At 47.9% G+C, this 14,047-nt stretch overlaps 1 protein-coding gene across 1 annotated transcript in view; it reads left to right on the forward strand.

Moving 5' to 3' along the window:
* Positions 1–14,047, forward strand: part of lamc1 (laminin, gamma 1) — a 47,619-nt gene that overhangs the window by 7,868 nt on the left and 25,704 nt on the right. Inside the window, exon 2 of the mRNA XM_086204732.1 lies at positions 8,470–8,774. Coding sequence (XP_086060858.1) covers positions 8,470–8,774 — 305 coding nt within the window. The remainder of the gene's footprint in view (positions 1–8,469; positions 8,775–14,047) is intronic.

Consider the following 14,047-nt stretch of genomic DNA (forward strand, 5'->3'; position numbering starts at 1 on the left):
ACACTCTCACACACACAATATCACACACTCTTACACACTCTCACACACACAATATCACACACTCTTACACACTCTCACACACACAATATCACACACTCTTACACACAATATCACACACTCTTACACACTCTCACACACACAATATCACACACTCTTACACACAATATCACACTCTTACACACAATATCACACACTCTTACACACTCTCACACACACAATATCACACACTCTTACACACTCTCACACACACAATATCACACACTCTTACACACTCTCACACACACTATCACACACTCTCACACACACAATATCACACACTCTTACACACTCTCACACACACAATATCACACACTCTTACACACTCTCACACACACAATATCACACACTCTTACACACAATATCACACACTCTTACACACTCTCACACACACAATATCACACACTCTTACACACAATATCACACACTCTTACACACACTCACACACACAATATCACACACTCTTACACACAATATCACACACTCTTACACACAATATCACACACTCTTACACACAATATCACACACTCTTACACACTCACACACACAATATCACACACTCTTACACACTCTCACACACACAATATCACACACACAATATCACACACTCTTACACACACTCACACACACAATATCACACACTCTTACACACTCACACACACAATATCACACACTCTTACACACTCTCACACACACAATATCACACACACTTACACACACTCACACACAATATCGCGCACACTTACACATACTCTTACACACACTCACACACACAATATCACACACAAAATCACACACAATCTCACAATCACACACAATCTCACACACACAATCTCACACACTCTTACACACACTCACACACACAATATCACACACACAATCACACAATCTCACACACACAATATCACACACAATAACACACACTTACACACACTCACACACACAATATCACACACACACAATAACACACACTCTTACACACACTCTCACACACAATATCACACACACACTCTCACACACACACAATCACACAATCTCACACACACACAATCTCACACACACACAATCTCACACACACAATCTCACACACACACAATCACAATCTCACACACACACTCTCACACACACAATATCACACACACAATCACACAATCTCACACACACACAATCTCACACACACACAATCTCACACACACACAATCTCACACACACAATCTCACACACACAATCTCACACACACACAATCTCACACACTCACACACACCAACCTCCCACAGCAGGGCGTGGAGGACCGACAGCTCTTGGCTCAGGTCAGTGACATGAGGGCGTCACTGTTGGCTTGTTCCCATGGAGACAGGGTCAGGAGACAGGAAGTGACTCCTGAATCAACTGAAAACATTCCCAGTACTTGAGGTCCAAAAGCAATAAATAATGACGGGTTCCAGTTCATGTGCAGAAATCTGAATGACTGCGTGAGCTCGTGGTCACGTGACCTGAGTGTGGTCACATACCACATTAGTTGATTGTGAGGTTTTAAGGGAGAAGAGCCATGTGACCTGGAGGCGGGGCTCCACTGCAGCTGCGGTCATGCTGTCGGTGCAGACTGGTTATCACCTGCGGCTCTTATCGCGTCAGACCTGGAGCCGTCGCTTTTATCTCCTCTTATCCAATCAGAGCGCTCTGCTGGCGGCCGCTCTGTTTACCAAACAGACGGGAAGATGGAGGTGATACCAGTGAGCGCGCTCACACCAGCCCACCTCTCATTCCTCTGACTGGGTCACACTTCCACATACCAGCAGAATGTCACATGATATCAGACTTGGGTTTGCTCAGTGGCGACGCCCCGCCGGCAGCTCAGGTGTTGCTGTTGGAGTTGGTAGCAGCAGCTTAAGCCCTGTTCAGACTACACGACTTTTTTTCGGCAACACACCCGGCTGTTCACACCACCCGACGCTCAATCGGGCTGCTGTTCACACGACAAGATTTGTCGGCGGACGGGAGTGTTCAGACCACACGATGTTCCCCGTCAGTAGGTGTGGCCGACTGCCCAGCTGGACAGGAAACGCTGAAATGCAGCGCACGCCAGGGACGCGGAGCAGAAAGCAGCTCTCCAGGTTGTTTTCGCGCTACGATGTAGTGGAAACAACAAAAAAAAGAGGAAGAGAGTGTGGGCGGAGGAGTGGAATGGCAAACGCGGACAGCGTAAAGGCAGGGGTGCTCACGCCAATGCTGGATCAAGCCTTCCAGATCCTCCTGTGTCCAGGGACATCGTGAACCCTTTGTAGAATCCCTGCCTCTCATTGTGTTGTTGTTGTTCTCTATGCGCGGCTCCCCCGCTGCCGGAGCTCTTTTCGTCTGGGTTCGCGGTCCCTCCCATGCCTGCTTTCATTGGCTGCAGCTCCATTTACGTCACTGCGACAAGTCCGGGACCTCTAGCAGTCCTAGATGTCCACTTTTTGTCACCGACGTCGCATGCGACCTCCCTGTCCATCGTCTTCGAGCTGTTCACACCTCATTACTTCTGTTGCGGCCGTCGTTCGTGCCTCACCCCGATATGGGGGAAGGAAGTCGCCGACGTTGCCAACGCCTAAAATCGTGTAGTGTGAGCTGGGCTTTAAACGTTAACGATGTGTAACCACTCACACACCTCTTTGTACTGATATCTTTGTGAGGACTTTCATTGACAACAATGCATTCCTTCACCCCTGACCCTAACCATCTCAAGTGACTGCCTGACCCTTGACCCTTGACCCTAACCCAATCAGAACCTCATTCTAAACTCGACCCTCAAACCAAGTCTTGACATTCAAAAGCCCTTTGAGGATGTGAGGACCGGCTAAAAAGGCCTCACTTTCCAAAAATGGCCTCACTCTGGTGGTTAAATACACACTCTAGTCCTCAATATGTAGCAAGTACACAAACACACACACACACACACACACACACTCTGACTCCTCACTTGTTTCTAAATGTGTCATTGTTAGCAAACAGTTGTGATCAATTATGCAGTCGGACGCCATGTTTATGCTCACAAGTCGGCCTTCAGCGTGTCATGTCTGACATCTTGAGCTAACAGAATAGTGAGCCGAGCCTGAGCTGGTGGGCTCTTCGCATCTTTTTCTGTTGTTTTTTCCTGGTGCTCATTAGCATCCTTTGTTAGCGTCCATAGTTAGCATGACTGTGGCATGCTGTGTGTAGCTAAAATTATTTTTTTTAAAAACCTTCTGATTTTGAAAATAAATAAGAAGTGATTTTTACTGGGAAAATTGTGAAGAGCAAACTGGACGTTTCTTTTTAAATTTACTCAAATATCTATTGTAGTATTTAGTATTCTGTAGTATTTCTGCTATTCAAGCCCCTTCTGGGGGCTGAGTCAGTTGCCTTCAAAATAAAAGCAGCAGTGCTTCTTCAGTCACTTTGGACAGAAGCGTCTGCCAGATGAAACTTCAGCGTTGAAGTGATTTATCGCTGCTACTGTCTGCAGTCACGGCGTGCTACGCATGGTAGTAGAGTAACGGTGGATAGTGATGTCATATCTTGTGTCAAGGGCAACACGTTGACGGGCTCATACACACTGACGGCGTGTAGCTGGGGAACCTAGCATAGCTTTTAGCTGTCTATGAACCCATGTAGATGTCACTGCTGGAGGTGGAGATGAGCTGATCATGCGTCAGTATCGTGGTCAATACTCACAGCTGAAAGTAATCTGATTACTGCTGCAGAGATGTTTAGCCCCTCTGACCTTTGACCTGTGACGGCACAGAGTGTCTCGGCCCAGCCCACGCCTTCCACAGTCAAAGCTGTCATTGTTCGCTTCCCTGCACAAGAATGTGATGAGGTCACCCCTGTAGACCCCCCCCCCACTAGAAATATGACAGAGGGGCAGGACATGATTCTGAGACGTCTAAGGAGACAGATATGATCAGAGATGTGGCCCTGCCTCCTCGTGCGGGTGACAGCAGCATCTTTAAACATCAGCATCTGTCTGTCATCCTGAAAGTAGGCGAGACTCCGTCCTCCTGCGAGGGGGGGGGGGGGTGTCCTGACAGCCATTGAGGAGTCAAACAAACGATATTCTGGGAAAAAAATGTAATTGTGATTCTTCTGATAAGATATTGTGTTTTGACCTGTGATTTATTTTCAGGTCAATAATCCCCGTGTTAGTGGTTTTCAAATGTGGAGCAGCGTCACGGCAAGGCCCCCCCACGATGGCCTGATCCACGTCCTCATTCATGAGTACGACTCAGGACGCTGGTCATCACCCTCACCTCTGATGAAGAGTCAGAATAAGAGGAGGAACGCGTCAGCTGCCTTCTCAGGCTGTGCTCCAGTGTCTCCCCTCTACATGGCCCACATCCATCAGATCACTAACGTGTGTGTGCTCCGTGTGCAGCACCTGTCTACATGTATGTTGGGCTCCGCTGGCTTGAAGTGACCGTCACTCAACAACAACCAGGAGTCCTCCTAGGAGGCGCTGAGCTGAGCTGAGCTGCCGGTCCTCCTGGGACTCGTGGAAACGCCTCCAGACAAACAGGTTCCTCTCTGTTAAAATAATGTTTGAGAAAACGAGGAAATAACACGCCGCCATTTGCATTTCCATGGTGCTGCTGCTTCTGGCAGGATCAACAAACTTGGTACACCGTTGTTGATGGGCGTGTGCCTAGTAGACTTGGGTCACTTCTGATTGGTTAACAAGACTTTCTGTAATAAAGTGATAACCCCGCAGGCAGACGCGCTGCATAAGAAGGTACCTAAACTAATCAGCCTGGCAAAAGTCCGATCACGGCGCCTCAAACACAGTTGTGATTTAAAATGGATGAACCCCTCAGCGGTAGATGCAACGGCGTCGTGTGCTTGTTCAGGACTGGCAGTGCGAGTGAGGCTCACGTATGCTGGCGTCCCGCCACGAGAACATTGGGAAGTTGTTGATGTTTAGGAAGAACAACTTCAACTCCACAGGAAACACTTCAGTTTCCCCTCAACCCCCCCCCCCCCCAACTCTTCCAGGCACTTCCTGTGTCACGAGTACTGATCGTCTGTCCTCCTTCATGTCCACACATGTAAGAAAGGTCCAGCTGAAGCGGCGCTTCTGTGACATCAGCCAATGCCTGAACTCAAGAAATAGAGGGGAAAGATGAGGAATCATGACGATCAGAGGTCACGTTCAGGTCATCAGTCTCCCTCATCTTGTAACAACCTCATTGTGAAGGTGAAGAGGTCGTGTTTGTTGCTCAAAGGCTCCTCGGCAGCGTTTGAACCGCAGTCTCCTCCTCATCTGAACAAATCCCTCATTAGCCGCCGTGGTCGCTCACATGTCAGACCTTTATTTGGAGCTTCCATATGTGGACAGGAAAAACTCCCAGCAGCCCCTCCCTCCGTCTCTATGTCTCAGGCGCTCTCTCTCACCAACAGCCTTCACTGCTCACTTACCTACTCTTTCCTTCTCCGTCTGTCTGCACATCCCCCGCCCTTCATGTCCAGGCTTGATCGGGGACCCTGAGAGCCTCCAGGTTTACTGCACAATAGACAGTTTAGCCCTGCGTAAAGCAGCACCGGCTAATTAGGTGACATGAAGACTTCCACTGGCAGGCTCGCCGACGATCCAGCGTCATGGTAGAGCATCGCATTTGAGCATTGGTGTCACTTTGGAGTGGGAGGTGACGGAGTCAGTGTCACATAACCCATCCAGATGTGTTCATCTGTAGTTTTGATGCCTTCTGTGAGAACCTACGATGCAAACAATCTTGAAGATAAAGAACAACCGTTGCGTGAGAAGGCGTGGCCAAACGTTTGACTGGTGGTGTGGATTTTGTGCTCATTCTCTTTCTAATTTATATCAGACGACTGGCATGTTTCCACACAGGTTTACTCTGATACTGTTGCATATGTGGCAGCAACCGTTGGGCCTATGATGGCCGCTGTCATCAGCCTCACCCATGGATGGGGGGGCTCAAACATTCCCCCGCATCAGTGTGTCAGTTGTCCTGCAGCAGACAGATTTCCTCCATCTTCAGCGCCACTTCAGCTCTCCAGTTTGAAGATGATGATGTTGTGAAGGTCTTTTGTGTCTGATTGCTGTGTTGTTTGTCTCCACGGGGCAGACAGGTCGGCGAGATGTCAGTGATGGCGTCTGTTCCCACCCACAGCTGAGACGTCCACATTTCTACTGACCTTCAGTTTCTACAATCATCTCTGTCCTGCCTTCCTCATGCCCAGTGCCAGTCTTCCAGATTAGCCCCGCCTCATTGTCTGTCAGTCATTTCAGCAGTCTGGGTCCTGCAGCTACACAACCCTTTTACTAAATACATCAATACTTCTATGGAGGGAGGATCAATCACTGTTGCCATGGTGAAGCAAGAGATTTCCTCCAGTTGATTCCAGTTTCAGCTGTTTACATTCCTGTCGAGTGACATCATCAGCCATGAGAGGAAGTTCAGCTACTTATTGACCTTGAACCACTGAGTACACTCACACACTCACTCACACACACACACACACATTCATACACTCACACACTCACACGCACTCACACACACTCACGCACTCACACACACTCACGCACTCACACACACTCATGCACTCACACACACTCATGCACTCACACACACACTCATGCACTCACTCACACACACACTCATGCACTCTCACACACACTCATGCACTCACACACACACTCATGCACTCACTCACACACACATGCACGCACTCTCACACACACTCATGCAGTCACATGCACGCACTCTCACACACGCTCATGCACTCACACACGCTCATGCACTCACACACGCTCATGCACTCACACACACGCTCATGCACTCACACACACTCATGCACTCACACATGCTCATGCACTCACACACACATGCACTCACACACATACATGCACTCACACGCTCATGCACTCACACACATGCACTCACACACAGGCTCATGCACTCACACACATACATGCACTCACACACACACATGCACTCACACACACATGCACTCACACACGCTCATGCACTCACACACACACATGCACTCACACACATGCACTCACACACATACATGCACTCACACACACGCTCATGCACTCACACACATACATGCACTCACACACGCTCATGCACTCACACACATACATGCACTCACACACATACATGCACTCACACACATACATGCACTCACACACACGCTCATGCACTCACACATACATGCACTCACACACACATGCACTCACACACACGCTCATGCACTCACACACGCTCATGCACTCACACACGCTCATGCACTCACACACGCTCATGCACTCACACACACTCATGCACTCACTCACACACACATGCACGCACTCACACACACTCATGCACTCACACACGCTCATGCACTCACACACACTCATGCACTCACACACATACACACACACTCTTTGGGGGGGAGTGTTTACAGTTGCTTCATCGTTTCCTGTAATAAACAGCAGCCTTTTGTCATCCATCCTATCAGCTGCTTCACCTTTATTTGTGTTGGACCCTGTGGGGCCCCTGGGGGCCTCCGGGGCCCCTCACTATCATCATGCTGTTAACAGAGCAGATTCTTTGTCTGAGTCCCCCAACCCCAAACACACACACACACACACACACACACACACACACGGCGGTGCTGACTGACAGCTGCTGGAAGGGTTCACTGTCTTGTCTCCGGCCTGCTCAGACTTGTCAGGTATGCGGCGGAGTTGCTGTGGCCGCCATGACTGCAGCAGTGAAAAGAGCCGTCTGCTGGTGCCGCCACCGTCACGGCATGTTATGACAGTTTACATTCCTGCCCCAAGTTTACCCAAACCAGCCGCCCCCCCCCCCAAAAAAAAGCCATTTGGACTGCCTGGCGAAACTACATTGGGTTCTTAAGTTGGGGTCTGGGGTCCTCCAGGGGTCCCTAAGTGTCTTCAGGTGGTCCTCAGCACAACCAGGGATCTTTGATTGCCTGTTCCAGCGTCAGAGCCTTGATTCTGTCGGTGTAGTCACTGCACAGTGCACATACTTCTGTTCATTCTTTAAAATTATTTATGCTGTTCAAAACCGTCTGGTATATTCTCAGAACTTTTGGAAAAACAAAGTGAATTTGCAGGAAAAAATGTGATGTAAATTTTAGCTAAGCATTGCTAATTTGTCTGCCAGACACTGGAGTTTGGGAGTTCTGATATTTCAGAAACCTAAATCTCCTGATCGCGAGGCACTGAGGGGAGGAAGGAGGGGGAGGTTTAGTTCAATATTCATGTCACGCTATTGTCGCAGGTGACGGCATCCAGAAACATCTCGTTGTGTTTGACTGACTTTGATTGTTAAAGCTGGCGGGTGTTGATTCCAAAGCTTCAAACAGTGATGTCACTGGTCAGCATTTACTGTGACGCTTCTGCTGGAAGTTAACGCTCCCATCTGTCCTCTCCGTCTGTAGGCAAGGCCTTCGACATCACCTATGTCCGCCTCAAGTTCCACACCAGCCGGCCAGAGAGCTTTGCTATCTATAAGCGGAGCAGCGAGGGTGGCCCCTGGGTGCCCTACCAGTACTACAGTGGCTCCTGTGAGAAGACGTATCAAAAAGCGACCCGTGGCTTCATTCGCACTGGCGAGGACGAGCAGCAAGCCCTCTGCACTGATGAATTCAGCGACATCTCACCACTCACTGGTGGCAATGTGGCCTTCTCCACTCTGGAGGGACGACCAAGTGCCTACAACTTTGACCACAGCCCTGTCTTGCAGGTGAGTCCCAATAAACCCTCTGACAGGCTCCTTCCAACAAACTGGGCTCCTCAGGTGCCCAGTCATTTATTATCAACACAGGCCACATGATGTTTGCTGCTTCTTGTTTTTCTTCAGAAAAATCAATTTTGTGGCAACATATAGAAAAACATGCGTCCCTTGAATATGTTATTGCTAATGTCATTATTATTGACTGGCTCAGGCCCAGACAAGTTAGCTTAGCCCAATGACTGGTAGTGGGAGGGAAGTGTTAGCATCATCTAGCTCAGGCCCAGGCTAGTTAGCTTAGCCCAATGACTGGTAGTGGGAGGGAAGTGTTAGCATCATCTAGCTCAGGCCCAGGCTAGTTAGCTTAGCCCAATGACTGGTTGCGGGAGGGAAGTGTTTGCATCATCTAGCTCAGGCCCAGGCTAGTTAGCTTAGCCCAATGACTGGTAGTGGGAGGGAAGTGTTAGCATCATCTAGCTCAGGCCCAGACAAGTTAGCTTAGCCCAATGACTGGTTGCGGGAGGGAAGTGTTCGCATCATCTAGCTCAGGCCCAGGCTAGTTAGCTTAGCCCAATGACTGGTTGTGGGAGGGAAGTGTTAGCATCATCTAGCTCAGGCCCAGGCTAGTTAGCTTAGCCCAATGACTGGTTGTGGGAGGGAAGTGTTAGCATCATCTAGCTCAGGCCCAGGCTAGTTAGCTTATCCTGTGGTGATTTCCTTCCTTAAATGTCAAAGCCACCATATAAGATGAGAGCTGTGATTGGTTGAACTGAATAGATTCTCAGACAACTTGTGGCGTCCAGCTGTGGCTTGTTCCTGGTCTCTCAAATACTGAACCAGTTACAGACAGATGCCTGCCAACTGTTGCAATATTTTGCTAGGTGACACCCCCGGATTTCCCACTGCAGCAGTTTGGCAAGAGTGGGCGAGCAGCTGGAGGAGGGGTGTTTGTTTTTGTGTGTGTGTGTGTGTGTGTGTGTGTGTGTGTGTGTGTGTGACATGTGGAGCTGACTCGTCCCCCCTCTGCTTAAACGTAGTTAACATCAGCAAATGCTTCTTCACACACGGAGGCAGAAACGCACGTTAACCTCAGCCATCATCGAGTCACTTTCACGGGGTCAAATAACAAACGCCACACTAGCAGTTTCCCTTGGTAATGTTACTTCATGGTGCTAAATTTCAACGTCAAACTTACAGAAGCAGATGTTAACAGACCCAGAAATGTGATAAGATATTTTGTGATGGAAGCATGAAACTCCTCATTTATGAGTCTTAAATTATTTATGAGTTTAAATACATTTGAAGGTGAGTGAACTGAGGTGGAATATTTGTCCCTGTTGACACATTTAGCTCAACTGCTCTGAACTTCCTTATTTGACTTGTGGGCATGAAGCTATTAATACCAGTGCTGGAGTCTTTTTGGAGGCGTCAGACGGCTGTTTTGACGCTTGCTGACATTCCTGGTGCTGCGAGGGGGGGTTACCAGCAGCTGAGATGCTTCTTGACGTTTTATGCCTATGAGCCCTAAAATAAATTGCCTGTTGGTGAGCGTCAACTGATCTGAAGTCAGTTTTCCAGTTCATAACAAATCAGCTGATGTTTCACTGGCAAGATAACCATCCACATTTGTCCTACATCAGCCCCCGGTATCTTGAACTCTGACCTCTGCACTGATGTGACACCTGACCCGGCAGTGTAAAGGTTAATAGGACGTCAGCTGGCACGTCTTAGGTCCTTCTTCAGCTCAGTTACCCTTGAAATAGACAAAGATCTGTCACCTGGCTCAAAGCACAAGTCATCAACATGTAGTGCTGCAGCCAGGTTGCTACTGGCAACAGAGGATGCTAACATGGTCCAACCCAACTGGACCTTATCACTTCCTCGTCAAAGTGCAACAACAATCATCTGTAGGCCTGTTATGGCTGGAACCTGTGCCAAGCCCGGCCCCCTCTACAGTCCACCACTTGTCAGGTCAGAGGTGAACTGAACAGGACTTATCAATGTCAACATTGCTTTTTTGACAGACAGACAGACAGACAGACTACTTTATTATTTGTATTTGTATATTTTGCATTAAACTGTTTGAGAAACCTAGCAAAGAGCTAATGCTAGCGAACTTCAACTACTACAAATGACTGAATTATAAACTTTGCATGAGAATCCGATCTCGTTGGTGGACTCTTTGAACACTTAACTCTTGTGTTGTGTTGCTTAGAAATAGAATTAGCATTTTCTAAGCTTGTGAAGCAACCTTAGCTTACTAGCATTAGCTTTCATCCACTCTAAAAATTCTTACTACAGGGCACAAGCTAGTGGAGCTGTTAAACAGCTCCCAGGCAGATAAACCTGAAACACAAACAGTGTTAGCCCTACATAGCTTAAACAACAGGCCTTGGACTAATACAATAAAAAAAGTATGCTGTACAACGTGTGCAAAGATATACCAGCAGGCTTTCTTTCTTTTTTTAAAAAATTAAAGTGCACAAAAAAGAGGTATTTACATTGTTTTAACAACAGAAAATAATATAAATATCAGATGCTCCAAACACACACACACACACACACACACACACACACACACACACACACACACACACACACACACACACACACACAATAAACTAGGGACAGGAGTGACAAAATACAGAATTTATAGATATGAGAACAGATTGAAAGCTTGGTGGGCCAGGGAAACGTTTGTTTCACAGCAGGTAGATCGTTTTGTTTATCTAACGTTAATACCCACTGTTTACTCGCCACCCAGCTTAACAAGCATAACTTAGCCACTAACTAACGTTAGCCTTGTAACGATAGCATTAAGTTACGTTAGCCGGGTAATGGAGATGGATGGCGAGCAAACAGTTTTTATTACAGTTAAATAAACGAAACGAACTATCTGCTGTGAGATGAACGTTTCCTCACTTCAAAACGCTATGCAAGTCTAATCTTTTGTTTAATGAAAATCAAGATGCCGCTCTGCTCAGAAAAGGAAGTGACGTAGAAGCTCAGCGACACAGCGAGTGAGCTGGCTGCAACGCAGCGAAACCAAAACAAACGGCTCTGCAGGCCAAGTTAATCGCTACCCAACGAATCGATAATCAAATTCGTTGGCAATGAATTTGATAATTGATTTTTATCGATTTTAGCGATTAGTTGTTGCAGCCCTAGTTTATAAAGGTTGACATAATCATAATCCATACTTTTCTTTCAATTCCACCTCGATTCTCCACGTCTTGACCGCTGCTACTCACTTCTCAGCTCCAGTAAATGCTTCAATCATATCTATGGTTTTCTGCTAGAGACTAAAAGATGAAGAAGAAATCAGAAGACTACAGACATGGCCGCCCTTGAGGCAGACAGATCAACTGACATGTGTGATGTGCTGGTCAGATATACGCAGACAGAAATGTCTGGAAAGGTACTGTCAGTGGTATATGATGCTGCAGAAGTGTGTTGCGTGTAGTATTTTTTTTCTTGAGTACCCAGCTAGCATTAGCATGTTCCATACTGGTTAGCATTGTGGCAACTAGCTTGCCAAATTGTCTAGTCAGGCTTCTGACCCCATCTGTTGGTTAGAAATTGAACTTGGCTCTCAGTCACCAAGGTGAGGTGCCGTCTGACCCGGTGGGTCACTCACAGCCTGCAACCATTTGTAGCTCAGGTGGTTCTCTCCGTGTCTCGGTGGCGTGCTAACACCAATAGTGTTCTTCCCTCCAGAGAGCACATGTCTCTGCGAAGCCTTCCACTCCACTGTGACGTGATTTATGGCAAACAATACTGATCCAGCCCAAAACCTGCAGCAGTGTCCTGGAGCGGCTGCCTGAGGAACTCAAGCTGCCAGACCCTCAAGACCAGAAAAAAAAGGTCAAAAAGACCTTCCTGAGCTGCAGCGACGAGGTCTGGTCATTGCTGATCTCACGGACGCTTCGAGCAGACAACCACCTGGTCAGCTGTGGGAGGATTTCACCAACAACTAACAAACATCTGTCAGTCAACTATATTTGTACTACTACTACTACTACTACTACTAGTTGTACTTTCGTAGTAGAACTCGACGTGTCACTGCTGGCACTGAAACAGTTCAGCCAAGCACCTGAGCAGGTGGAAAGTGTCTTCAGACCACAGCGGTCACAGTGAGACTTCCCCTGACAGTCAAACTCTTTCTCCCGGGCACCGGAACGAAGTGGGGGTGTCACTACGTGAACAGTAACATCTCCTAGCATACATGGACCTTAAAGCAGTTTGAAAAATTCAAGACCAAAGGAGAGGAATAAGATTCTTAACTCCACCCCTCCATTTCCTCAGGTAAACAGCAGGAATGTGACCGCCATCAGTTGTTGCTGAGGAAACAGCTGTATGCTACATGCTGCAAGTGAAGAAGGGGGTCTTCCTGCAGGTGTGTTCTGGGTATTTGATTGGTGGCCACACCCCCACGGTTAAAACATGTGACCCCACTGGCTGCAGTATCTGATGTGGTCTGAAGGCCTTGTGGCGTTCTCCCTGTTTACACCTGTGTTGTTCATGATGTTGAGACTGTCAGACTTGTTCTGGTAGAATGGGACATTATGTCATCTGCAATAAAACCTGAGGAGGAGGCGGAGCTTCTGACAGGGTCACTTCCTGTTTCAGTCTGTGGCTGAGTCATAAACTGGCGCCTCAGCAGTGCTGAGGGTTTAACGTAGGTTTGTGAAGTCACAGGAGGTGGGCGTCAACTCAACCTGTCAATCACCTGTGGTGTCCCCTTTGACCTCTGGGTCACCTGCAGGTTCCCGACTGTTTTATTGAGACATTTCATGACTGAAGATGAGAAGTCACACCATTTAATGACAGACGGCGAGACGTAGCATCGCGTTCGTCCTGCGTTCACATGCCAGCAAAAAGTGGCAAGTTTCCCCGTCAGCTGTTTGTCTTCGAGCAGCTGCTGGATAAAACCTTCTGGCCAGATAAGCTCCTTGCTGATAGCCAACAACACTATCGCTGGCCTTCACGCCGTTTCCCATGAGCCTCTCTCACAGAGAGATGTTGAGCAACTTCTTCCACCATGATGAGACAATGTGGTCTAACGTGAGGAGGTGGCGCTCTGTAAATCTCGCCATCTGCTCGTCATCTCCACAAGCCAAGAAAACACATTCCTTCACACCAAGAATGTCGTTTGCTGCTGTTGGTTCCCAGTTTGTTCATTTCCCACAAGAACGAGAACCAGCTGAGGCAAAAGGAACGCCACAGTGACGAGATCACAACAAGCCACTACCTATTGACCTCACGCTCAGCAATGGTCTGAATCT

Source organism: Aulostomus chinensis, chromosome 5 (genome assembly GCF_037954235.1).
Source record: "Aulostomus chinensis isolate RoL2024-O1b breed Wild chromosome 5, RoL_Achi_v1.0, whole genome shotgun sequence".
Lineage (NCBI taxonomy): Eukaryota > Metazoa > Chordata > Actinopteri > Syngnathiformes > Aulostomidae > Aulostomus > Aulostomus chinensis.